Below are 27067 nucleotides of genomic sequence, written 5' to 3' on the forward strand. Positions count from 1 at the left end.
GTTGAAAATGAGAGGTTTAACCTGTTAACATCTGTACACCAGGTACGCTGGCTCTTAAGGTCAAATAAACACAAATGGTTCCGTGGACAAATGTGTGTGAAGAATGCAAAGCCAAACTTTGCTTAACTTTCTGTCTGAACACACTTTTCATTTGGTTTCTAATGCACTACTACAGCAGGGCTGACTTGCAGCTCCATTCATCCATGTTATGGATGAAGTGTTGCTCTCAGTGGCTAATTATACTGTCATTAAAGGTGCTTTATGTAAGTTTTTGCTATTGCTACAAAGCTACTGTAAGCATTAACAGCTGTTTACTTACTAGGCAAGAGAAACATTGCAAGTTCAGCATCAGACTGCATTCGCTGTCTTCAGCAGTGGAGAGCAACTGCAATTAACTCATGCTTTGCTTCTATTTCTATCAAATTTCAGATAGCATGCTAGCCCCATCCTGGCCTGGCCAATAAAACTTAAAAATAAAAAATTATAAGAATGACTTTAGCCTTGTCTCGTACTAAGCTCTTCAACAGAAAGACAATTAAGACCATTTATCTTTTGTATTGATTTCCACTGACCTTCTGCAGACACTACGTCATAGTTTATTTGCTACACACACTGAGACATATTCAAACTCATACTCAAAATGAGTAGCTTTGAAAGCAGAATCAGTTTTGGTATCTGTCTTTGATGTTCCACATGCATCAGGTCTGTGGGAAACACTGCAGGAGCTTGGAACCTCTCTGCAGGATTAAGCAGTCAGTCAAGCAGTGGAAAAGTTTTGTTAAGTGTTTCTGTTATTACCTCAAATCAAGCAGTTGCTGTTTTGACCAAGAGGATAACAAACAACATCCTTTTCGGCCCGTAAGAATGTTCTGTGGTCACAGACAGGAATAATTAGCAGTATTCTCCAGGTTTGGACGTTGGCCAAAACCTGGCATTTCATCTGCCACTGTGAGCTAAATGTATATTGGGTTCAAATGAGCTGAAATGGCCAATAGACGTGTAGGGTTTCACAGTGAATTCTTCTCACATATCGTTTTTCTCTCCCCTGTCTTTAAGTCGTTCGCTCTAAGCCCTCTTTTCTCTCTTTCTCCCCTTGTTTTGTTATTTTACCTGGAGGTGCAGGTGTGAAAGGGTGAGGCCGTGGAAAAACATTCGATTCCGTAAGCTTGTCATGAAGGAATCTATTGACTGACCTCTGCATCTTGGCACACAATGACAAATGGGTTTGCAATTTTCCGCCTGACTGAGGGGCAACAAAGCACATTTCCACTTTCACCGGTAGGCAGAAAGAGTACAGTCTTCCTCTATCATGCTCTTTAACCAGGCAGGGAGCGTTGCAAATAGCTGGACTCTTTACTTTGGCATTTGCTGCTCTTATGGTCAAAATAGACAGTTACACTTATGATGTATCAAGACAAACATACTTAAGTGAAAGCCTGACTTCACACAGTGAGGTAATCTGTTGATGAAGAGGGGAAGGCTTGTTTTTCTTGCATCAGATTTTTAAAATGACTCCTAAATTTAGGGATTCTTTGAAATTCAATCTAAAATATAATGTGGTCATTAATTTTCCTTTTTTGCATAACTGATTATCATAAATTTGTGTCATTTAAATTGTTATAATGTTAAATCTGTGTGCATTTTTTGTGATTCATTTGAAAAGGTTTTGTAGGGGAGTTAAAACCATATATAGTCTAAAAATGTGTTGGGGTTTTTTTTGTGCCTTTGTGTGACATTGGTTGTAGGTTTTTCATGTATTACTCACCTTTTTTGTACATTATCCATTTGATTATAAATAAATGGTTAATGGGCATGATATTCATCATACATTTTCCAGATTCCATTTGTTTTAGATCATCATTCTGCATTTGTTTGCCATTTAAATCACTGTGTCTATGTGTCTTTTATAAAGTCAGGTTTTCACTGCTAATACATTACATTCATAATATTCAAAGCTGTTTATTCATTTATGCACAATGTTCTAATTATTTCTACTACCTCTCAGCATTGAAAAACATCCAGTTCATATCCCAAAGTCTTGCAGAGCTTCACACAGTTTATGTTGTATTCCTCTGTGGGATACATCCATCTTGTTTATGAGTGTGCTGCATCGTTAACGACGGCTGGTAATTCCACGCTGCTAACCAGTGTTTTCACTGCTGATTGAATTGCTTCCAAAGCCTACAAGAATGTTGAAAGTGGAAGCTATGGAAATGAACCAATTGACCTTTTTTTCTGACCCTAAAGATCTCCACGCCTTGTGGGAGCAGAAATTGTCAGGCTGCACCAGAGTAGGGAAATCAAAGGGATCTATGCTGTTATTAGTGCAGCGGCACCCTGAGACCTACTGCCACTCCTCCAGCATGGCCTCCACACACACACACATTGTTGTCACACAGCTATCATTTCAACATGAGGATTTGATTTGATATATATTCAGAAAGTCAAACTACTTATAGACAGATCATGTTGGCAGTTTTTGTGGCCTGTCTTGGCTTGACTGCTACCCAACAGTTCACCAACAAATTGTGTGTGTGTGTGTGTGTGTGCCCTGGTGGGGCAGTCCAGCCGAGCAGTCCAGCAGGGCGATTATGTCCTGTAGGGATAACCTGTCATGGTGCTGAGAGCCTAATTGATGCCTCATGCTTTTCAGGGGGCAATTATAGCGCCCAAATGTCAAGACCTAATTTGTGACTCTGTAATGTGGACCCATGGGCCAGAGGATGGGGTGACATGGCTGCTCACACACTGGTTTGGTCAGCAGATGTGAAGGTCCGGGTGGGAGTTAAAAAAAAACTAAGGACTGAAAGAGATGGAGAAGAGAATTTCAAAACCTAAACTCCAAAATGAGCTTGTGTGTGTAACTGTGTAACTGTGTAACTATATCTGTCATGAGTTCTACATTTAAAACGTCCAACTTTTGGTGAAAGTGCGTAAGTACTGATGGAAACATTTACTGAATTATAAAACGAAAAGTAATGATTATGCAGGATGGCTCCTTTCATTGAAATATTACTACTAATAATTTAGCATTTTAGGATCCACTTATTCGCTGTCTTGCCAAGAGTTAGATGAGAAGATTGATACCACTCTCATGTCTGTTTGGAAAATATAAAACTATGGCCAGCGGGCAGTTAGCTGCAGGCGTGAGAGTGGGGTCTATCTTTTCATCTCTCAGGAAGAGGGCTAATAAGCACATTTCCCAAAACGTTAAACTATTTCCTCTTAATGTTGTGGCTGGTTGAAGTGGAGCTATTAACTTTACATGCAGAAGTAGTTTCATCTACAACATCACATCATATTTTAAGATGATAATATAAATTTTGAATATAAAGTTTTTAACTGGAGCTGTAAAAATTATTGTACCATCTACTATGTGTCCAATGGAGTAGGAGTCTAACATAAAAATGGAAATACTCAAGTGTAGTACCTCACAATTTTATGGTAAGGTGCCATAAAATATAATTTTTTTTTTTTGTCATTTTATTAACCACAACTTTCCTGCATTAGGCTAAAAGTGTTTATATCTCTTCAAAACCATGTTAGATATAAAAATAGATTACAGAATCCATATCTATGTTACCTCTTGTGTTATAGATGCTGCAGATGGCAGCTGTGTGTTGTTGTACCAGTGCAGATTCTTCTGCTCAGTCTCCTCCAGGTTCAGTTGTGTGTGTTCAGATCCCTTTAGCAAAACAAAACAGTCACAACTGTCAGTCACTGTGAACACACGAGAGCATTTTTCACTATGCGTGCCTCGTTAGAACCGAGAGACTAAACTCTGAAGCAATGACAGTGCCTCAGCTTCTTCTTCTCCCTTTTCTCTTTTTTCCCCACAACACCTAAACATGGTTGTTTTCTACTAATGTCTCCATGGAGATGGCAAACAGAGGAGCATATTTTCCACTGGAGCTGACAGCTTGCAGTGTGGAGTGTCAGTAAATCAGGTATGCTGGTCTAATTGCTGCTTGCGGAAGGCAGACCACAAAATCCTCTTAGCTATGACACTAAAAATGATTGAACTCAAATGGAGTACAATGCAGAAAGTGTGAAAGATGATTTTTTTTTCAGGCCAGAAAACATGAATGATGGATGGATGGAAGGAAGGAAGGATGGATGAATTGATGATATTTGGGACCACTGGCTGCAGACTTTTCCAGAATGCATCTCTCTCTCTCAGATGAAAGCCCAAAAGTATCAAGTGGATAACGCTATACTTACACTTCTGCTGTAATCCCTATAAACACACATGCAGCTCATAATTTGTGTGCACGGCAATTTACTAAGGAATAAACAAACAACAAAGAGCCTGAAATCAATAGTTGCAGGATTCAAATGACACAAAGCTGCAGGCACCATCCCTGCGCAAACACACTCTTAGAAGTGGCCACGGGCTTTAGAGCAACAGGTGAGCTCCTCGGCACCTCCCCTGTCTTCTCCAACGCAGCCTTCTAAATATAGAAATTATGCTCTCTGATAATTGGGGGCAGACAACAAAGCCAGCCATATTTCCACCACCTCCTCCTCCTCCTAGTGCTGCAAAGTTATATCCCCCAGCTGACAAACAGCAGGGCTGAGATCAGAGTGTGAGAGCTTGAGTGCTGAGGGAACACCTGCGCTGTCTGACTGGACTGTGAAGATAGACACGGAAGATCACTGACTTCCACACCTGCCCGTGGTGGACCCATGCCATATATACACACACACACACACACACACACCCCCACACACACACACACACACTTGATTGGGTTTCCTCGAGAGCCCTTTAAGGCCCCGCCAAGGAGGTGGTGAAAGTCAGGGAGCGTCCATTTAACGTGTGAGACGGCCCTCCAGAGTGGGTTCGGATGAGGGGGTTTAAGTGTTTTCAGTGAGGAGCCGCAGACCACCTGGAGCAGGCACAGGAGGTGGAACAAAAGCGTCTGTCTAAGGGCCAGGTAGACTCCAAAAACATCGGTTAAACAAGTGCCAAAGAGCACTTCTGAGCATCAGGTATCACAAGTCAGGATTTCCAGTGTGTTTAGAGAGATGACCTTCAAAATGTCAAAGGGGGAGCGGAGGGGGTTACGCTCTTAGATTTGTACAAAGTCTGCTTTTCATGGCCACAAAGGTAATGGCGACGAGCCCTACGCTGAAACTTTAGTCTCTTTGGAGGTATTGCAACAACAGGAAAAAAAAAAGCTGCAGGTCAAAGTCATGGACAAACTATTATGGCAACATACTCTTTAGCTTGGAAAGATGGGACAAGACAGGAATGAAGCACGCCCTGTCCATCATTTTCATGCTTGTTAACTTTTCTGAGAAGCCAAAGAAAGACGAGCAGTGACAGTATCTTTCCAAAAACAAGCTTCAGAATCCTTTTTCATGTCGTAAGAGGCTTTGGGTGTGTGTTTACCCCGTGGACAGGGGGATGTCCATGCGCACGCAGGTTATAATACACTCTGGGATGCTGTCATTAATCGATGACAGAAGCATGTTGATGTTCAAGGTGTGCAAGTTGGGAAAGTCCCGCTGCGCTGTACTGCAGATGGGAGAGAGAGCTGGCAGCGGGGTTGACTCCCTGTATCGAGACACCCCCACTGGCTCACCATCACACACTGCTCGCCGAGATCACAGGCTAGGCTTTCATGCTTCAACACAGATCTGCTCCCAACCGTGGAGGAAACTGTGCAGATATGAGATGGTGGCTTTTAAAAAATAAATCACAAATTCAGCTGCGTTGACCCCCAAAAAATCCAACTGTAACTTTAAAAAGATGGTACAGCAGAACAACTTTTTTAAACAACAGACTCAAAGACTTTAAAGATGCCTCGGCCACCTTTGCATTCCACGGTTTAATAAGACATTTCAACAAGTCTGCAATCCTCAAACTGTCAGCAGAGGTTACTTAATCCTTATCGCTCTGACCTCCACTTTTATACAGCTGCTAAAGTTGCAGGGCCTCAGCTAAAGGTCAGATTTTATTTGGTCCTGATCGTGTTGTTGTGCAGCCTCCACATTCACAGCATTCAGGAGGGACGCTTTGAAGTTTTATGCGTGCATCCAGGTCTACGACTCATCCCTCAGCATAATGGCGCCCATAAAGAAAGACAACATTGATCTCATAAGCAGGTTTATATGTTTAAACTCTGAGAAAAAAGGCAAACCAGTAAAGTATACTTCTTTTCAAGTTTGCATTGTTAAAAGTAAAAATGTGGGTTATTTAAAGAAGCATTGGTTATGAGTGGACACATAGTGAGTAACTAATGAAGAATGTTCATCTGTGATCATATAGGCTGACAAAAAAAGCTTTTTGATCACATTTTGAGCAATTTATTGTTTGTATTGTCAGTTTGTCAACTTCAGATTCTGCTTATAACACATGTAACAGTAGTTTGGTTATAATCACTGTGTCAAAAAGACAAAGATTTAAAAAAAAAAGATTCACAGTTACATTATTGTGATAAAATGCATCTCAGATGTGGGGATCTTTTCCAAAATTTGCTTCTATGTTTCATATTTTTGGCCATGTTACAGTATATCACTGGCTGAGCTTTTTTTTTTCAAAATAAAACACATAACAGTGGTACAGTGTCTCAGTCTTTATATAATCGATACAGTTTCTAGTGGTTTTTCTATATTGCATGAATCTAACTGTAAAAATATATTCTCAAATAAATAAATATATAACATAAATATATGTATCTAAAAGGAATAAATAATTTGTTACACTTTGCTCTTTTTAAACAGGTCTAGACACAGGTAAGAAAAAAATAAACAGAATTCCTTCAAAGTCCTTCTGAACAAACTGCGGCTCTCTGACACAGTACCCAAGTAAAAAGTACTGTCTTGTGATACTATAAGTTCCCACAGGCTCCACATCAACTGACGTCTCTGTCCGACAGATGACAGAGGAGATGCTCCCTGACCATTCAGCTCTGTTTCCCATTCATCTCCTATTCCACGCAGGTACTTTTTTAGGGTCGTCCGGCCTCTGAAACAAACGGCCCCCTCATGCTGAGCGTGCAGACATTCTAAGCCTGTCTTCCCTGGCTGCTGAGAGATGGCCCGTGCATTCCTACAAGAGGCCCTGGTACCTTTATCCCTGCCGGTCGGGGCTGCTGTCCACCAGCCTGCACCGGGCCATGTCCCCGCCTGCATCCCTCTTTTCTCTTCTCTGCTCCCTGCCTGCGAGGGGTTTCAGCAGCTATTCCTGATCTGCACCCAGGCCTCACCGGGTCTCAGCTGTGTCCCAGGATATCCCTGTACAGCTCTGGCACACGGTCAGGGTCCACAGGCCTGGGCAAGAAGTGTGTAAATTTCTGGTGCCGCCTGGATTTAGTCCCATCCCTTGGTGTCCCGTCTTTATTTAATGCCACAAAATAGCGCGTCCCTTTGTCTCCGTGTTTGTAGAGGTTGGAGGAGTATGTATTGTACCAGTTCTCCTCAAACTGCTCCCTGAAGACACATTCAGCTGTGAGCTTCTCCTGAAAACAAAGGAAACAACATGAGAGAAAAACACATGGTACATTTCATTATTTCTTTACATTTATCTCCCTGAAAAACACACTCTGCAAATAACACATACCTGGTGTTATCATGTGATCAAAAAAGAGGATTTGGGCAACATGAATAAGCAAAGATGGTACTTACAGAGCCATACAGCTCTCCTTTGTCGTTCATCCCAAGATAAAGTCCACTGTCCACCCCTCTAATGCTTATCAAACCAACAGCAAGGCTTATGAATTCCAAAATACCTGGAGAAGAATAACACAGTTGTTCTGTACAGACTTTGTTGAAGATGAAAGAATATTATCAAAGAAGCTAAAAAAATCACGTTTCAGCTCTGTCAGCAGCCCAATTAATACATTTTAATCAACAGAATCATATCAGACATTGTTATTCTCATTATGTTGTTCACTCTTTCTATGCTGCTGATTATTTTTAACTATTTGTTTTGTCGCTGACTTTATAATGCTTCAGTTTTTGGTACACACACACCACACACACACACCACACACCACGAAAATAAATCTCAGTAATTACCAAAACGACTGTGGTCCTTCCTCGTCCCTTGCACTGTGCCATCCGGAAGTATTTCCAGGTGAAATCCAGTTCTGCAGTATAACTGTCTCCTCCTGAGAATCCCCTTGAGGTGCGTTAAATCCGCCGTGGTGCTCCGGGAGAGCCTGTCCCCAGGTATGAGGTGCTCCCCCAGCAGAGTCGGGCTGTCCCCGAGAGGGGTCAGGAGGAAATGGGACCCGACGTGTGCGACACCATCGATGCCGTGCAAGACGCCTCCAACTTCAGCAGCAGCAACAGCAGCAGCCATCGCGTCAAAGCTCAGCGGGTAAAGTTCAGCGAGGAGGTCCGGAGGGAGCGCTCTTGCGTAGTCGGCTACCTGGTTTCCACTGTCACTTATTGCATGTTTACGTCCACCTTCCTCCGTTACTTAGCACGTGTCCCCGTGGTGCAAAGACACGCGGACGCACGGATTTCTCTCCCCTCTGACATGAAACACTCACCAAAATCTTCGCTGTTGGCTGCACCGATTTCTCCTCTTTTTTCCCCTTCTTTCACCGCCGCGTCCTCATTAGTTGTAGATGGGCTGCAGTTGCTCTTCAGAAAGCCCTCATGTTGCATATCCTACCTGTTCACAGCGGACGGTGATGCCTCAGTGGAGCCGTGGAAGAGACACAGTCGAAAAGGATTCAGCGCTGAGGGCTGAATAAACGCTGCAGTGCAGGTAAAGGAGCTCCTGGAGGTTTTGCGCTCAAAGTGGCAGGGGTGGTGAGGCAGGTGCAAAACCACAGGACTAGTAATGGGCGGGGCTGTCACAGTTCAGACGTGCCCTGGCAGGGATTTTTTTCCTTCTCTCAAGGCATAACATAAGAGAGACACAGGGAGAGAGAGTTGATGGTGGGCCGGGGGCTTAAACTGAGCTCTGACATCACTTAAAATTCAAATAAAACCTGCTGTTATTAAATGTTTTATACTTTAAATCAGCCTACGAGTAATGAGCAATAATTCAGTGTCGATTTCCGTCTTTATTTTAAAGAAATTCAACATTTTTTTCACTCATACGAATTTGACGCCCTTTAATCCCAAATACCCACGGCATTTCTCGCGAGCTCGGAGCAGCGGGAGGCTCGCTTGCGCTGCTCTGCTCTGTGTGTGTGTGTGTGTGTGTGTGTGTGTGTTAACGGTTACGACACCTCAGTGTAAACAGCCATGGCTGCCCTGCGCAGGCTTATTCCTTCATTCACCAAACCAGGGACGTTTACGGCGTGGAAACAACAAACGTCTCCTCGTGCGACAAAAGCGCTGAAAGTTGTCGCAGCTGGAGCGTGTGTCACCGCCGCGGCCGGTGCTGCTTATTATTGCTGCTCGTTTGTCGGTAGCCGCTCCGGACTGAAGAGTCATGTCGAGGCTCGACTCTTGCATCTGGCGTTGCCGTCAGTTTCTGCCACAGAGAAGGTACAGTGGGACATTTATCGAGCAGCTGGGCTTTAGCGACAACACAGGGCTCACATACTGTCTGACTGGAACATCTACAGCCAACAAAAACGCTTGAATCTCAATTTCCAGTTTCAATTTTTCGTTTCAGAACATCGCTGTATTGACTAGAGCATCTGCATTTCCGTTAATTAGCTTATCTCACATCATTACGTGCACGTGAAACTACAGCAATAATCATAATGTGTCGTCATCAGGAGCTATCCTCGACCTTTGGTGCTGAAATGACAAAAATGGTCAAAGGCGTCTTAGAGCACGTGACCTAATGGCTGCCATAATTGAAGGTTTAGCCTGTTTTGTTTTTTTTAAATCGCACAATTAATTCGTAATCTTAATTAAATTAAGAAAGAATAGTTGTATTACTCTTATATACACTATATTATATTCATATAATTTAAGAAATGGTCAAAATAATGGACAAAATTTGTTGATACTATATCAGAGAGTTGTCGAGGTCATACTTTATGTATTTTTATTTTTTATTTTTTGGGATTGAAATTCAAGCAGCAACTCTTCATACATGAGAAGCTTAACCAAGTAGAAAGTGAATCTACTTCAGAGCTGAAATAATTAGCCAATTCATAGATTACTCACAAAGCAGGAGTTCCTTGCACTGTGTCACCTCCCTCCAAGGTGAAGGGAAAAGGTAAATAGTGTCAAAGTGTCAAAACCCCAGCAACAACTTTATTATGAGACCAGTGCATTTTATCTTATGGCCTTCAACGCTGTCAACAGATTTAGCAACATTTTGTCAGAACAAAACATTTGACATTTTTTTCCCGGAGAGTTTATGAACTTGTGATTGGCACTGAGAGATTAATCAAACAAATTGATAGATGTTGTCATCAGTAATGATGATAGTTCCTGTTGTTGTCAGTGACGACCAGGAGACCAGGAAAGGTTGTCATTACTGACGCTTTACTTTTTTTTTTTTTTTTAAATGTCTTGCCCAATTAAGCAGTTATATAAAGAGCTGTTTGTAAATTGTCTTTAAATTGACCAATCATTTCATTTACTAGTTATTCCAGCACTAATTAGTTAAACAGGTTTTCACAGCACTTGTAACTCTTTGCATGCCAGATGTTCAAGTTGTTTTGTCTGCCCCCGTTCAATGTGTATTTGGCCCTATTAACCTACATACCAGCTCTTCCAAATCTCCAGCTCAGACCTGTGTTGACAATGTTGACATGATTTTCACAGATCACAGGAGATGTAAACAAACATGTAAATCAGTTCTGGCTTGCACACCTCCAGCTACAGAAGATTCCTTGTTTGATATCTGCGGGTAGGAGGGAGGTGAGCTTGACTGGTGTCCACAGGCAGCAGGAATTCAGGGACATAGGAAACTGGACACTGGGGCTTGGCGGAGGGGCTGACATTTGATGAGAGGTGGGGGTGGTTAGAGGGGGTTTAATGGTTAAGCAGAGGGGGGCACACATTCCCTGGGTGTTTGCTCTGTGCCCAGTGGACCTGGCACTGCGCCACCTAACAGAGAGATCCACTCTGTCTTCACCAATCCAGCCTTCTGATCTGGCTAGGTTTGAACAGTTGTAGGGACATTATCTGGTGCATGGGGATGAAAAATAGGGCTGACATAACATGCGGCCCATTACTGAATTAAAGCATGGGCCTCTTTGTTGTTCCATGTGAGCGAGGCTTTTCGTGACAAGAAAAGCTTCCGTGAATTTCACAAAAAGCATCTTTCAGACAGTATTATCACTGTTGATATGATTTGCAATATTTCATGATGGTGTGTGTGTGTGTGTGTGCGCGCTTACAGGCCAGGACCTATGGTCTGGATGATGGGGATGTATACATGTCGTCCTATGAAAACAGATTTCGCCTTTTCAGCTCAGTGGAGTACGATGGCCAGCTCTACATGACTCCTCTCAACTTCATCGAATCCGTCACTCTGAACGAACCAAAAAGTGAGTGGCCCTCTCTTACTCTGCTCATTCCCACAACACTAAACATTCAAATACACAAGAAAGTGACATTCAAGTTGTTGATCTAACATAACTAACTGAAGAGCATCACAATGGGCTCTAGGCAGAGCCATGTCATTCTATAGAAGAAATGATTCTTCTGTAAACTGAGAAAGTAATCACTTGATTAATTGATAATTAAAGTGTTAATTAGTTTCAGTCCTCCCAATGTTAAATATTTACTTCTTTTTGACCAAATAGTTCCAAGAACTAAGGGGCCATGGAAACAAAAATCAGGAATGAATCTAGGAACCAAGATTCCATGTGTGTACCCCGGCTTGATTTTTCCATAAAAACTGTCAACATTAGAAAGATAAAAGATGTTGTTTTGCACAGTTTTCACTCATGATCCCTTTATGTTTAGAGTAGTTAGGAAATTACACATAATGTTTTTTAACATGAATAATCATCACAAGTAACATCCGTCCCTCATTCTAATATTAATTCTAATGGCACTAGAAGTGCTTGCTGACTACATGAATTGATTCAGTACAAAAGCTGTAGAAGGCTGGAAAAGAGTACTGCTCACTCTTTCCCAATAGTTCCTGGGCCATCTGACAGTACTATCCACAGATGACAGACTTTTTTAAGGTCAGGAACTATGAGAGAACTATTTAGTTGAAACACAGGTAAAGTTCCTGTGAATGTCATTTGGTTTCTTGAAAACTTCCTTTGATGGTTAAAAAAAAGATAATAATAATAATAATAATAATAATAATAATAATAATTCAGTTTGTTTAAAATGCAGACTATAATATCAACTTATTATTTAACCTCCAGTGGCAGCAGATTAACCTTTCTTTACTCTTCCTGACTGTCACTGGGTGCTGCACCGCAGATACGACTCAGCTCTGTGGAGAAATCAGCTATATTTATCAGCAGCCATTTGCTTAATTACACTTCCGTCAAGTCATCAGATAAATCCCTGCTCCTTCATCCTCCCATTACATGAGGTTTTTTTTTTTTTAAACCTCCACTGTTGTTTCCTGGAACAGGACTTGTTGCTGAGGGCCTGGAAAGTGTCATCAGACAATAAGTTGCGGCTTGAAGTGCTTCAGTCATAACACCTGCATAAAGATAGACATCTTTACCTGCAACCCCACTTTTATGGCTCATTTATGTGGCAACAAACTTGCAGAGACCCAGAGAGACCAAACAACTTAGCATGGGTGTCATAAATATAATGATCATACATTCTGATTACTGTGGTGGATTATGATTTGGTGTGTGGCCTGCTGTAATGTTGTGACCATAGTTTCACTGGTCATATAATGAGGAAGGTAAACAAGAAGCACTAATGGAACAGCATGCCTTTTGTCATTATCTTGTGGTTGCTAATGGCTAATGTGTTGTAAAATGCTAATCGTGGTGTTTTATGGTTATATTGCAGCTGTAAAAAGAGAGTTTTGTCATTCCAGTGGATGTTTAGGATGACCTTGGACATGAACGTTTTGCATCAGTGATGGTTTAATTTCAGAGACAACACATAGAGCAGAGGCTGGTGCTGTTATTGCCATTTAGTAGTGAATCATTTGAGTTGAAACCTAAAGTGCTGTCATGTAAATTATTCATATGAGATCCATAGGAATTGCAGGTTATGAAACATTAATTGAAAGCATCAAATACATGCATTCATTGAGGATAATTTCAACTCCTTCCTCACTTTGGAAAGAGAGTGAGACATTACATGGAAATCATAATCCCAGCTTTATACTCAGGCTTTAAAATGTGTCAGTGGAGGGTTATTGTCACTGTTATCAACATGATTTCCCAGCCAGGTGTTTTTATGTCCATCTTATCTTCTGCTTTATTGGCCATCGGAATGTGTTCATGGCGATATAGAGCTTATGTTGCTGTCCACACAAACACCTGTTTTCACTTTTGTTTCTGTTCTGTATTCTTATATATATATATATATATATATATATATATAATTCAACAGTGAAATGTACAAACATGTCAACTGTTAACCTTATGTTTTTTAGGTAGAAGAGCATGGAAGTCACTAACAAAAAAGGTGAGTGGTTCTGTCATAAAAACACCCAATACTGTTTCACAGTCAACAACTCCTGTTAATATAAGATATTTTATATTGAAGGAAGTACTCTAGCTAGATTAATGCTCAAATACAATAAAAGAAGACTGTCGATTTTTCATTTTTGTTGGTCTTTGGGAGAATCTCCTCTCCTTACCTCTGTAATTATTGTAATGCCTCTAATGCCAATAAACATTGTGTTATTTTGTGAAATCCCAGGTTTTGAAATGAATGACTGATTTGGGATTTTCCTCTATTCACTAAGGAATTAGACAAGATGCTGGCTGATACCCCACCTGTTTGGAAAGGATCATCCAATTTGTTTAGGAATCTTCGAGAACGAGGTAAAGAACCCAGAGCTGTACACATAAATCCCTTGAATGTAAGTTAATTCCCCTTTATGCTTTTATTTTTTTTTAGCTGTCGTATTAAGGCCTTCCACGTCTCGCTCAGAGTGCTGTCTATTGTGCATGTCAACCTCATATAATCCAGAGCAGAAAGTGTGTGCTATAAATGCTATCTTATCTCTTCATCAGTCTGGTAACATGTTGTAGATTCATTCTCAGGTAACCTTTGCAGGAGAACCTAGTCAGTGGTTCCTCCCTTGTTTCTAAAATTATGAATTATTTATGACAAACATCACATCATTTTTGCATGCGTAGATGAACTGTTAACTGACAGTGTTAGCAATTAATGGAAATTAATAAATTGAAAGTGACCCAGTTACCTTCTCTGCTTCTCCTATAATTAGCACCAAATTATAAAAGATTTCCGAAAGAGATTAGAAATTATTCTATACTTCCTGATCTGACTCCTCGAGCTTGTAGACAAATGGCACAGTGTATGAGCTCTGCACTCTGCACATGTGGAGTCTTCATGGGTGTGTTTCAAAATCTGATTTCACATAATGCGGGTTGTGAAACTAATGCTCTTTGCAACTGCAAACCTCAGTTCATAGTAACGTTGCATGAAGAAAATGAAGTCGTCAGTGTGAGTGAAAATCTTTTTAAATTTTCCCACCTGGGCCTGCACACTGCTGCTCAGTAGGTCAGACGAGCCAGTGGAGCATCAGATCTCACTGTTGTGCTCTCTCCTCTGTTTCTTTAGCTAAGTGCCAATGCCGGGATTTGGGGCTTTTAATCCTGCTGTTAAACGTTGCGGCTTTGTCAGGGAAAAAAGGACTGGATTGATCTGTGAACAAAGCGTTGCTTTAGAGAATGAGGGAGCTGTTTGAACCCAGCTATGTTGAGGCATGTCCCACTGGCCACCCCCCTGATCACCACGGACATTATGAAGCCTAAGAATGGCATTGGATTACATCTCCGGGACTGCCACTCTGTATGAAGTGTTTCTGTGGAATTCTTTGTATTGTCTAACAACATCTACTTGAGCTCAGAGGCTGAGCTGCAGGGGGGTGGGCTCCCTCCAGGAGTGAAGGTGTGTGGTATTGGTGAGACATGGCTGGAATCTTAAAAGTTTTTTTTTCTCCTCAACCCATTTAAGCTTTAAAGGCTTTGAAGCTAGAGATCTGTTGTCATTATAAAGCTATACCTGCCAGAGAGTGAGAGCTAGGGTGAGAAGATGGAGCACTTTGTCGTGGGGAATTTTTAGATGAACTTTGTCTAATGGCACGCATCACTAATTTACTTTTCACACCTCAGTATGTACATGTGTTTCACTGCTTTTTACATCATCCCATTAACAGCATAGTTCCCGCCTCTGGAGGAAATGTAAGACAGAGTAAAAATTACATCTACATTTGCCAATTTTGTTTTTTTGCCTTGAGTGTTCCTCTTTATGGAAATATCTCCCTGCAGCAAACCCTGTGCCTGAATTCTTTTCCCATAACACTCAGAGCAGTCACCCAGAACTATCTGAGCTCGATTCTCTATCTTCCCGAGCGAACAAAAGCTTGGGAATGCTTTCAGAGTCAGAGGGGAGAAGCCTCCTGAGTCGGCTGAGACGTCTCCTGACACTTACTCTTCCCTTCTCCGTGTCACACAACAAAGGGAGCTGAAGGACGCGACACAAAACCTGAATCGGCCATTGTCAATCAGTGACAGATCACTTGAGAATGTATTACACCTTGTTACACAAACACGATCAGAAGCCGTAGGCTTTAAATTTGTTTGGGTTTGTGTCCAGATAGGTCAGCTCAGTTGTAAAGCCCCTGTTTGTGTGAGAGGAACACCAAGCACGAAGTAAAAGGCACCTTTTAAGATGTTATCAGTGAGCGCGAGAAGATTACTCTTGTCTGAAGGCGTGCACTCTTTCTTTGGATGACTTATTCATCTCGGCCGCATGACTTTGAACATCTGTAAACAGCTTGTTGTTAATGCTATTTGATGCTGTCTTGTGTGGAAAAGGGAACATTTTGGTTTTTGTTTCTCAGCTTGACTAATTTTTCTCTTTCTCTTCAGGTGTCATTAGTTACACAGAATACCTCTTCCTGCTCTGCATTTTAACAAGTAAGTATAAATTTTAATAGACTTAAACAGAATTGTCTCGGAATTTATTTAAGAGATTAAAAGGTAACAATGTCATTATTTTTATTTGATTTCAGAGCCCCATGCAGGCTTCAGGATTGCTTTCAACATGTTTGATGCAGATGGGAATGAAATGGTGGACAAAAGGGAGTTCTTGGTGGTATGAACCGCATCTTGATATATATATAATAAAATGCATTTGATCACTTTTGTTACAGTCTGCATCATAACGTATCATCCTCTCTCCAGCTGGAAGAAATTTTCCGCAAGAAAAAGGACAGAAAAGAAGTTAGTGAAGATGTGCAAAGACTGGACCAGCAGGTATAAACTGTTACAAAGGACCAAATGACTGTGTGTAATGTTTAAGGAATTGCTCATTTTGACATGACCAGTGGTGATCACCCAACTTTCTCAGCATTATGGGACTTTTAGCATCTTTTAACTCATTGTGTTGTTTTTCCAGTCTGCAGCATTTTTGAAACAACTTCTTTTGTCGCAGCAGGTGTTTCTGTTAAAAAAAAAAAAAAAACTCCAATAAAAACATGCAGCCTAAATGGAAGACAACCAAAGTTAGTAACTAGCTGGCAAAGAAAGTCAAACATGTAGTTCAGGGAGACCAAAACAGACACAGCTCCAAATGAACACTAATGTTGCTCCACACTAGCTTTTTGCTGCAACACTTGCAGTATTCCTAGACACCCTGGCTGCACAAAGGTGAATGTGGTCATACAGGGTAAAACATGCCTTAGGCTTTCATCTCTTTAAGGCCGTTTTATGCCGCATGCAGGTGGATGTAAACAGGGAGAACTGAATAGAACGATAAGAGCCACTCTTTGAGGTCTTATCACACAAACACAACATGGAGGAGCTTACTCCGCTGGGACAAACGTTAGCATCTCTGGACAGTCTTGAATTAATCTGACGCCCGTATAACCATCAAAAAGATCATTAGAATGGGTACTCTAGATTTGGAAATATAATGATGCTTTGCAAGAGGACAAAGCTGAGACTAAAGAAGATGCTGTGGGTGAATCCATAAAGGTAAAGAAAAGGAGGACTAATCTTGCTTGACTTTTTAAGTCACGTCATATAAACTTGATGACTTTGGCTTTAAAAAAAATCAATTGATAGCTTCCAAACTCATTTCCAACCATCTTCCTGGTCTAAAACAGTTTGTGAATTATGAATGAATCTTTGGTCATGCATGCACCTTCTCTCTTTTGCTCTTCAGATCCTGCAGCTTTACGGTCATCGCAAATCTCAGCAGCACAGTGTATGTATTGTTCTTTTTCCCTGAAGGAAAATGAACAGTTCCGCTTGTTGCATGTGTTTTTGGCATGAAAATATTTTTTGCATAGTGAGTTAGCAGAGAAAACACACATGGCTGACACCACCCCTATTTGTCTCTGTTAACACCAGATAGCCTCATTCACATTCACTGAAATTGAAATACATCACAGTGTACTCCAACATTATCCGACATACTGTGTGTGTGTGGTAGTGGAGGGGATGATTTATGTACTTGCCTTTTGTCAGTGCTGGGAGAAAGATTCCACCTCAGAAAGCTCTTACCTGAAGACTGTCAGCGTTTTTACCCAGACCCCCATGTTTTATTTTTACAGTTTCTTGAGGAGTGGTATTTGGGCTCAGGTTACCTTTTGAGATGGGTTTGACCATGAAGGTGCCAGTCAGAGAGGAGAAGCAGCACTGTGAAAAAGCACTCAGCACACACAGAGAAGAGCCTACAGCTAACAGAGGGACAGACCCATCTTTTCAGAGCACTGTTTGAAGACTTTACCTTTAGGTGTGTCTTTTTTTGTTTTGATTCCTCTTCTCTGTACTGTAGGTATCTTTCCAGCAAAAAGTTCAAAAGTCAGATCTTTTCAAAAACACATAACAGGCATGTCCTCAGTGCTGCGGTTGGGCTTTCCCCGACATATTCTACTTAACAAGTGTATCAGGATCTTTTCATGGGATGAGATGGGACCAGCGCGGTGCATTAAAGAGTTGTTCTGTAATTAGCTGTGGGATCATGTCATAAATCTCCCTCTCTAGTGAAAAGCAATGAGGCACAGAGGAAAAGCTGTTTTTATCAGCCAGCCTCACATTCCCCCTCAGGCCTGAGAGAAGAAAGAAACTCAATAAGATAAATAAATATTATGAAATGAAGCAAGCCATACTTAAGAACACGTGTCGATGGCGGCTGACTCTTTCTGCTTGGTTGTGTGCTTTTCAGTGAGGTGATGTCGAGACTTGAGAGGCTGAAGAAATGATAGGTTGAAAAGGCCGAATGAGAGAGAGAAACACACCGACATGTTGGTTTATAACTGGGAGTGAGAAATCCTAGTTTTTCTTTACTACTTGGAAGACAGATTGTCTGTGATCTTTTTATTGCACATGACACCAATTACAAGCAAATTGTTGTTGACAGTTGTGTTCCAGTGTACCTGTAGTTATGTGCCACAGCAGCTGGGAGAGTGAAGGAAGCAGCGTAAACTGTAATAATAATAATGATTGGTTAATCCAAGAGCAGGAGCGTGACCTCATTCAGAAAAATAGCAGAGTGTTTTCTTTGTTCCAGACAGCATCAAGCAGCAAATGTGACACAGTGCAAATTACCAAAAAAAAAATGTCCAGTATCAAATCAGAGCCTATTTCTCAACAGAAGTGTGGATCGCAGGTGTCTGATAACCTGCATTTACATTGCAGCTTAATATCAAATGATGATGTATTGGGTGGGTTCAGTTACATAGTTAACCTGGCATTAATCACCCTCCAGGTCTTACGCCCTGCATGCTTTGGACATGTGTTAGCTGTATTGGCTCAGTACCCTGCCAAGAGGCTGCATGCATCGCTGCAGAGCAGGCTCATGTCAGGGCTGATGGGCCTCTCAGATACACCGGTGTCAGCCCCGGTCTGTTTCTGCCTGTTTGAGTATGGATGGATGTCAGATTGTTTGTCTGTCCTCGTGTCTCTGTGGATTGCACGCTCACCTATCTGTCTGTCATCTGCTATATGTCTCTGACTCGGTTTCTAGTCTGTGAGTCTGTGTTCTCCTGCCACAGTGCGCACCCTTCGTGTTTCTCTGTCCATATTCCTTTCACTAAACTAGCTAATGTGTGCCAGATGTATTTTGTCTTCTAACAGCTGTGCTTCAACTGCTACCACAGGTTCTTAAAAAAGACAGTCAGCATGTGAAGGCCCGGGGCATGTGGGATGTTCTCAGACGTGGCACAAGTCAAGTTGTGTTTTCTGATCTCACTGAGGTAGTGAAGCGGTCATTAAGATGCTTCTTCATCTTTGACTATTATGCAGTAATGTATACAGCAGGTCCTGCTGTACCATCTGACTTTCCTTACTGTTCTGTTTCTGTAGAAATTCCTGTAGGTTCTGACAGTGGAACGTGTTCTTGATTTACGCATCTGTTCTCTTGTTAGTAGGAGTAAATACTCACAGAGAGCTCCTCTAATGTTTGCTCTAACAGAAGCAGCATCTGCGACGAGGGGTGTAGCATGGGCAATAAATCTGCTGCATGGCACATGTTTGTATCGTGAAGAAATGAGAAATGCTGGCCCACTATTTGGTTTCAGGCACAGTGAGAATTAACCATTAACTCTGAGTAATTATTCAATAGCTGAATCTGGGTACGGCTGTTAACTAACATCTTTACTTAAAGTTTCAGCATGGTTAAATAAATGTCATTGTTAATGTTTACCTGGTGTTACCATGATACTCCTGAATGTGACAGAACATCTTATCCTGACTGCAGGAACTGAGCTTTTGTCCAAATTTAGACAAAGTTTGGCATCACAGTAATCATTGCTTTTACAAATTACATGACATCTGGGGTGGATGTTTAAATCTTTAAGGAGTGATAATGCAGTTACCTTTTGTTTCCTCTGGTAGCATGTGGATGAAAAAACAGAGACAACGCTGCTGGTGCATTTCTTTGGGAAAAAAGGCAAAGCTGAATTGAAATTTGAAGATTTTTACAAGTGAGTTGAGAAACCTTTTGCCTGCTCTGTCATTAATCATGATGTCCCTGAGAAAATCTAACACTGTAATATTGTCATTAATCATTTTCATATCACATTGAACGCCCGACAGCTAAACCTTTAGTAGTTTTATTAGGGACTATGTTAAGTATGTTAAGTGTTCCTTTGTGCGTGTGAGTTCCTGGTGGTGGCGTTTCTTGTCAGCAGCTGCCGTCTGTCTCGCTCCTCCAGGTTCATGGACAACCTGCAGACGGAGGTGCTTGAGATTGAGTTCCTCTCCTACTCCAAAGGCATGCCCACCATCAGCGAGGAGGACTTCGCTCGGATCCTCCTCCGTTACACCAACGTGGACGACGTCAGCGGATACTTGGAGAATGTGCGACACAGCATGCCGGATGAAAAGGTTTTTCCTGCAGATTTACTTTGTCATGATGATACCACTGACAGCTCCCACTCCTCATCTTCAAGTACAAGACTTTACAATATGATTCAATCCAGAACAGTATTAAAAACCTGAGCCTCAAAAAATGCAGAGGGGACTAAATTGAACATTATTATTATTAGTGTTCAGGTTTTTTTTTAATCCAGCTCCTGTCATGTAACCTTATCATTACCTCTGATAGTTCTTCACACTCCCTTCATGGCACATGAAGTGTGAAGAACAGCTAGCCTGGCTCTGTCCATAGTTAAGATGTGTCTATCATCCCCTGTAAAACTGACAGATTCACATGTTGTATCTCATTTGGTTAACTTACATAGATTTTACATTTCAGTTTGTGGTTTAAAGGGAGTCATGTGTTGGAGCTGATTGACAAACAGCAGTTTATCTGTCTGCCCAGTGCAGCATCTTTGGCTGTAACTCAGATACAGCCAGTGGGATATACGGAAAGTGCCTGCACAGACATGATGGTACCGCACCTGGCACCCTCACTGTGATGACAAGACTCCAGGAAGTCACTCCACCCTGCCAAGAAATAGTTCCAGCACATAACTGCCAGTAAAAATCATTTTGGTATTTGTATGAATTAATGCAAAATATAATGTGTTAATAGCTGTGCCTTTGAGATGCTGCCAGAAAGAATTTTTTAACTTTAGAGGGAGCTAAGCAAGCTGTTTCCAGCCTGTATGCTAAGCTATGCTTACTGCACACTGGCTACAGCTTCATATGTAGCAGACAGTCACTGAGAGGGGTGATGATCTTCTCACCTAACTCACTGAAAGAAAGTGAAGTATTTTTGCCAAGACGTTGAACCATTCATTAGCTTTTATTAGACTTTGACACAGTCCAGGATTTTATCGTTCACCATTGAGAGCAGCTAAAAAAGTGTAAACTGCAGCAGAGTCAAAGCAGGTTTCCAAACCTATGTGACCATCTAACAAACCCCCATAGAAAGGCATACTAGCAGCTTAATTTTCTACAAACATAAACACAGCTACACATGGCGGTAAGTTATAGAAACAGACTGTAGTTATTTTGTGTGAATATGTGACTATTTTAGTCCTCTGTCTCTTTCAACAGCACTGTGTGAATTAGCTGTTGAGTGAAGCATCCTCATTTGAGCTTTAATTTGTTTTTCCTCTTGGCACGCTGACCCGCATGAAAAGCCGCCAGCAGCTCCTCAGCCTCCTCGAGTAGCCTGTTGCTAGATCTCCATTGATAATCAAGTGGGTCTCATCATTAGGCTAAGAGATATTTTATGGCCCTCACCTTGTTAAAACAGCAAAGCGTCACAGATTAGTCATTACTCCATTTGTTAGGCTGTGTGTGTAGCCTGTTCGATGGGGCCCCCGGCAAGAGAAGGAGCTAGTAGCTGCGGGATGGTTGAGTGGACATCAATAGGCTCAATGTTTGAGTCATCAGCCAAGCCTGAGATGTTTGGGGATTCATCACTTTTGTTTTTGTTTATGCAAGTATCAGGTTAATCTGCTTTAGAAAAGTTTGCAAACGGCCTGACCTCTTCCCAAAAGCTACAATCCTCCCCCCACTGCTGACAGCTCAGCGTGTCCATACTGCGCAGGGAAAATCCAGCAGTGTATACTTTGTCTGTTTGGGTGTGTTATCTATCTGATGCCTTCAAGGTCCCACACACACTAAAGGATTCCCCCACAGGATGAAAGGAAGCACATTATTATGCATTGTGTGAATTGTAGCACTATCCTTAGCTGGAGTGTTGACACATGCAGCTGTTTGCTTTGTGAGGTAATTTCTCATGTTACATTTCACAAGGTTAAAGTTTCATAAATAAAGTCATTGTCTTATTGCTGTTATCTCTTTGCAGGGAATCACCTTTGATGAGTTCAGGTCCTTCTTCCTGTTCTTAAACAACCTGGAGGATTTTACCATCGCCATGCAGATGTACAACTTTGCCAACCGCTCCATTGGTCAAGGTAAAGACTCAGTTTGTAGTCATGTACTTAGACTGGACAGTTTGGTTTTGAGTTAGTTTTACTGTTTTCCCTCCTCATAGTTAGGCCCACCCTTTAGGCTTTTTTTCATGTCTCTGTTTGCAGTGAAGTTAGTGAGCCCCTAGTTTATTGCTAATTCTTGGTGTTATTATACACGTCTCCTGTAGAAATTATACTATGTGGCCAAAAGTATGTGGACACGTGACCATCACAACTTCATGTGTCTGTTGAATATTCTTTATAAACAGCCTGTAGCTGTTGTAGCAGCCTCCACTCTTTGGGGAAAGCTTTTCCACAAGATTTTGGAACCTGGCTGCAGGGATTTGCTCCTATTCAGCCGGAAAAGCATTATTGAGGTCTAACACTGATGCTGAACGATAAAGCCCAGCTTACAGTATAAGTTCCAGTTGATCCCAAAGGCACTGGATGGGGTTGAGGTCAGAGCTTCGTGGAGGCTGGTCAAGTTCTTCCACAATAATCTGAGAAACCGTTTCTTTATGGATCTGACTCCTGATTCTTTGGTGATATAGTGAATCTGTTTGCAGTCATTTATTTCTCAAGTATTTAAAAAAAATCTGATAACATCACAAGGGTATTTTTTTCAACCTTGACCAGATTATACAGTTAGAAGGAGTAGTGCTCCCTCCAAGTAAACTGACCTCCTTGATTTTCACCAATCAATGGAGTGCCCTTTTAATATTTGATTAAGTTCATTCCAGCAGCTGTCATTCACTCAGGGACAATGTTTGGTGTCTGTGGCTGAGTTTGTCCTGTAAATAGCAGATGTAGTTATAGTTGGTGGGTCTTTCCTCTTGGTCTATATTTATATGAAGTTTTAGGAGACACAGTTCAGAATGTAATGGTCTCAGAATAAAATTATAATTTGAAAACAGCAAGTTTGTCATCATTAAAGAAGGTGTAGTTCCCTCCATTAAAGATGAGCTGCTACTTGATCTCAAATATATCCATGAACTGAGTAAAGCTCACATGCAGCTTCTAAGATTTTGCTTTATCACTTTAAATGTCCTATTCAGAGGAGTTTAACCGAGCTGTCTACGTGGCTACGGGCATCAAGCTGACCCGCCACGTGGTCAACACCGTTTTCAAGATCTTCGACGAGGATCACGATGATAAACTCAGCCACAAGGAGTTCATCGGCGTCATGAAGGACCGGCTGCACCGTGGAGACGGGGTGAGACAGCAGAGGTCATTTAAATGCCATTTATCTCTGTTTTATGACACTGAAGGTGACAGCAGAGACGTGTCCGCTCGGCCCACTCTCCTCCTCCCTCGTCAGCCTCAGAGAGCAGGTCCTCAGCGGACTGACACGAAGGACAGCAGCTCAAAGGTGTTGGTGTCAGGACTCCACAGCTGCGCTGGCTGATGGGAAAGATACAAGCATTATCAGTCTTTCTGTTAGCTGCTTCTTGATGTGGAACTTGTGTAGAGTTGCCAAAAAGAGCTGGACACCTGGATGCAAAGTCAGATTTAACCTGAAGGACAAACAGCAAATATGGGTTGATGCTGAGCTCAGAAATACATGTTTATTTTCACAACATGGTGCTTTAACACAATTAGACTTACTTAAGCACCTATTATCAACACAAACACCATCTTTCCTGTTTGATTACAACTTTAAGTGAGCGCTAATTATGCCTCTCTTTTCTTTAGGTAATGTATGCCATCATGTCTAAATTACACTCCTGCCACTTTTTATTACTGAAACCCATGTCACCTCTGCCTCTGTGATTAGTGATTTTTGTGAAATTATACTGCCACCTAGTGGGACATCAGGAAACTGAGCTCATGGTATTTTCCCCCCTTTCTCTCCCTCTCTCTCTCCCTGTCACACACACACACACAAACACACACCCTCACAGGGCGTCCGTGTAGAGGAGAAGTTCACCTCTTTCAAGTCCTGCATGAAGAAGGAGCTTTCAGGCAAATAGGTAAAAGTGCTCTCTCACACTGTCAGCATTCTCTGATAAATGAGGCAAGAATAAAAATATACTAACGATGGTTAATGTGAGGCGTAAACACGCAACATTAATTCTCTAACACTTTTTCCAGACACACTACTGCAGTATACAGTCAGCCTTTTCAGATGTGTTTTGAGGCCCACACTCTCCTCGCCCCGAGGCATTAAGTTACACTGTAATATTAACGCCTGATCAACTGCCACCAGATACCAGCTTAAGTCTGCATACATGAGCAGCGAGCAGTGCAGTTTAAAGCTGTATAAATGTTTCAAAGGAAATGCACTTCTCTGGAGAGGGCTTGATAATTTGCCTTGATAAATGTTGGGAAAGGACATGATCTGAATAATTCTGCAACCATGCTGCAATATGAAAATGTCTAGTTTGAGAAATTTTGTGTTTTTGAGAGAAAAGAGAAAATAACCTCCATTTATCCTCATTGGTGGCCTGAACAGTCAGTGTCACTTTGGCACATTGTGTAACCTTGTCAGCTGTTAAAGGAGTAGTTTGAAGTTCTGGGAAATTCTCTTTTGACATTTTGGATTTAGACCACTCCCATGTCTGAGAGATAAATATGAAGCTATAGCTGGCAGATGGTTAGATTACCCTTTTAGCTTATGTTAAGCTAAGGTAACTGGCTGCTGGCAGTAGCTTTATATTTTACAGACAAATGTGAGAGAGTTATCAATCTTCTCATCTAATATAAAAGATATTGTGGGTGAATTTCTAAAAATATCAAACTACTTGGCAGAGTAATTTTCTACAATTTATGTAGAACACCCCTACTGCACCACCCTTCATTTTGATAATTTTGAACATGTGAACATACCTCTGTAATTACAATACACTCTGTGTTACTTCAAGACATCCAGTAAAATCTGCAGATATTTGAAGGAGCTGCTGGGTTTGTTGTGTGTTTAAAAGTCATATGGGGATTTGTATGCTGAAAATCTACAGGTGCAGTCACTGCAGAAGACCCAGATTTTTTTCTGCACACTTGCAGAACCACTGCTGTACTCGTGCTCCATGACTGCAAAGAGTTTTTGTACTCTAGTCTTTCAGTATCTAATTATTGGTGTGTTGTATGAGAAAGAATTGCCTGCAGCTTCAGTGTAGGAGTGATACAGTTTGCCTTCATGACAACATAATCTGCTGGTTTACATGTAGTCACACTGGACTTATCACTGGTATGTATCATTTTCTCTCTGTTTTGTCACCAGGTGAAGATCCCTAACATCAGTGCATGTCTTACAAACTGAATGAGCTTTGCCTCCTCTGTGCTCTCCACAGGGACAGAGGGGTCAATGCATGCTGCAGCATCTTATTGCACTATGTTCAAAGTTTTAAAATAAACAGGATGTGGCACAAACAGGATGTCATTAACTTAATGCGAAGTGGTCAAACAAACACAAGTGACCCATCATGAACCTACTGAGAAAATCTACTTAACTCAGTGTTGCAGGACTCTAAATTGCACTAATTAGTTTGTCTAACCACTTTTGCCTGTTCAGAACTATTTATTGATTCATCTACTTGTAAATGTATTTACCAGATAAGATTGTTAGCACTAATTTTATTTATTTATTGGAGATTGAACATTGTCTTACTTCTGCTCTGCCAGTGCTTATTGTTCAGTTTGATTCTCCTCATGGCCTGAGTTTATTGTGTATGGCGGCAGCATTACCCACATAGTTTGTCCTCTGTCAGCTCTGCAGCCCCCTGCACAGATCAGCAGCGCCTCCCCTCCCCCTTGTCTTCCTCCTCCTCTTCCTCCTCTCCCTAAGCGCTGCAGCTAAAATCCTCCAGGATCCCCCAGAGCCAGCAGGCCTGAACACACACACTCAGGCTGTGTTTTTTTCACTGTTTAACTACAGGCAGCTACAGTGTTAATCATTTCTTGGCAAGTAAACACAAGTGCTATTTTCATGCCACTGGCAGGGATGACCTCTTTATAAATATGCAAAATATTGAAGCCATATGTTTGTTCCACTCTTGGGACACTCAGCTTAAATTAGTGTTAGTTTTAAATGAGCAATATATTAAAATGACCTCCCCTTTAGGCTCTGTAAGGATAAGTTTACACTTTACCTTCTTTACAGAAACCCACTCTTGTACCATTACATTTATGTGTTACTGAGGAATTCTTGATGACTGTTGTTTCCTGGTGCAATGTTTGCTTTGGGTGGAGTTATGTTCTGGAAAAGACTGAAGATATCAACATATTACAAACAAGATAGTACAGGCTCTTATATTAACCTGACTGATGTATTTGTATTTCTGACTACTTTCTGTTTAAATGTTGAATGTGTAGATTAGTTATTCTACTTCCTTAAGAGTTTTGGAAACTTCTTGCCATATGTTATTCCTTTAAATTGGGCTTTGACTGTTACACTGATGTTACAACGCAGAAGCATTTAGAATGACATGGTGCAATAAATGAATAATATAATATGTGGCTTCTTGTTTATTTTCTGCTCTCTGTCAATCTCACAAAAACACACAAGCTGAAAATTGCTTGTTCAGTTGCTGTTTTTACACAGGTCAGCTGATAAACTGTGAACAGCTCTCACCACCCTCACCAGACAAACCTCTTCTTAACTACAGACTGGCAGCAGGACCACAGTAGAATAAATTAGCTGTTTTATCCTCAACCTGAAGGCAAATCATTAACAGTATTAATCATTGGGAA

The 27067-nt window shown here is 41.4% G+C and overlaps 2 protein-coding genes across 3 annotated transcripts; one reads left to right on the plus strand and one right to left on the minus strand.

The window, feature by feature from the left end:
• Positions 1–6028: 6028 nt before the first annotated feature.
• fgf20b (fibroblast growth factor 20b) lies at positions 6029–9066 on the minus strand. Its single transcript, XM_018675370.2, has 3 exons — positions 8026–9066; positions 7633–7736; positions 6029–7466 (listed from the first exon to the last, which is right to left on the minus strand). The coding sequence occupies exons 1-3, from the start codon at positions 8309–8311 to the stop codon at positions 7221–7223; spliced, it is 636 nt and encodes a 211-aa protein (XP_018530886.1). The 5' UTR covers positions 8312–9066; the 3' UTR covers positions 6029–7220.
• Positions 9067–9129: 63 nt separating this feature from the next.
• micu3b (mitochondrial calcium uptake family, member 3b) lies at positions 9130–26827 on the plus strand. Of its 2 annotated transcripts, XM_018675388.2 has the most exons (15): positions 9130–9456; positions 11276–11423; positions 13466–13497; positions 13781–13859; positions 15936–15983; positions 16079–16161; positions 16251–16322; positions 17233–17274; positions 19172–19267; positions 19908–19996; positions 20228–20399; positions 22276–22384; positions 23437–23594; positions 24283–24351; positions 25599–26827. In XM_018675388.2, the coding sequence occupies exons 1-14, from the start codon at positions 9211–9213 to the stop codon at positions 24349–24351; spliced, it is 1443 nt and encodes a 480-aa protein (XP_018530904.1). In that variant the 5' UTR covers positions 9130–9210; the 3' UTR covers positions 25599–26827. The 2 variants fall into 2 exon arrangements, with proteins under 2 accessions (XP_018530904.1, XP_018530906.1); XM_018675390.2 differs by lacking the exon at positions 19172–19267 and having other exon boundaries at positions 9134–9456.
• Positions 26828–27067: the final 240 nt, after the last annotated feature.

Source organism: Lates calcarifer, linkage group LG8 (genome assembly GCF_001640805.2).
Source record: "Lates calcarifer isolate ASB-BC8 linkage group LG8, TLL_Latcal_v3, whole genome shotgun sequence".
Classification (NCBI taxonomy): Eukaryota; Metazoa; Chordata; class Actinopteri; family Centropomidae; genus Lates; species Lates calcarifer.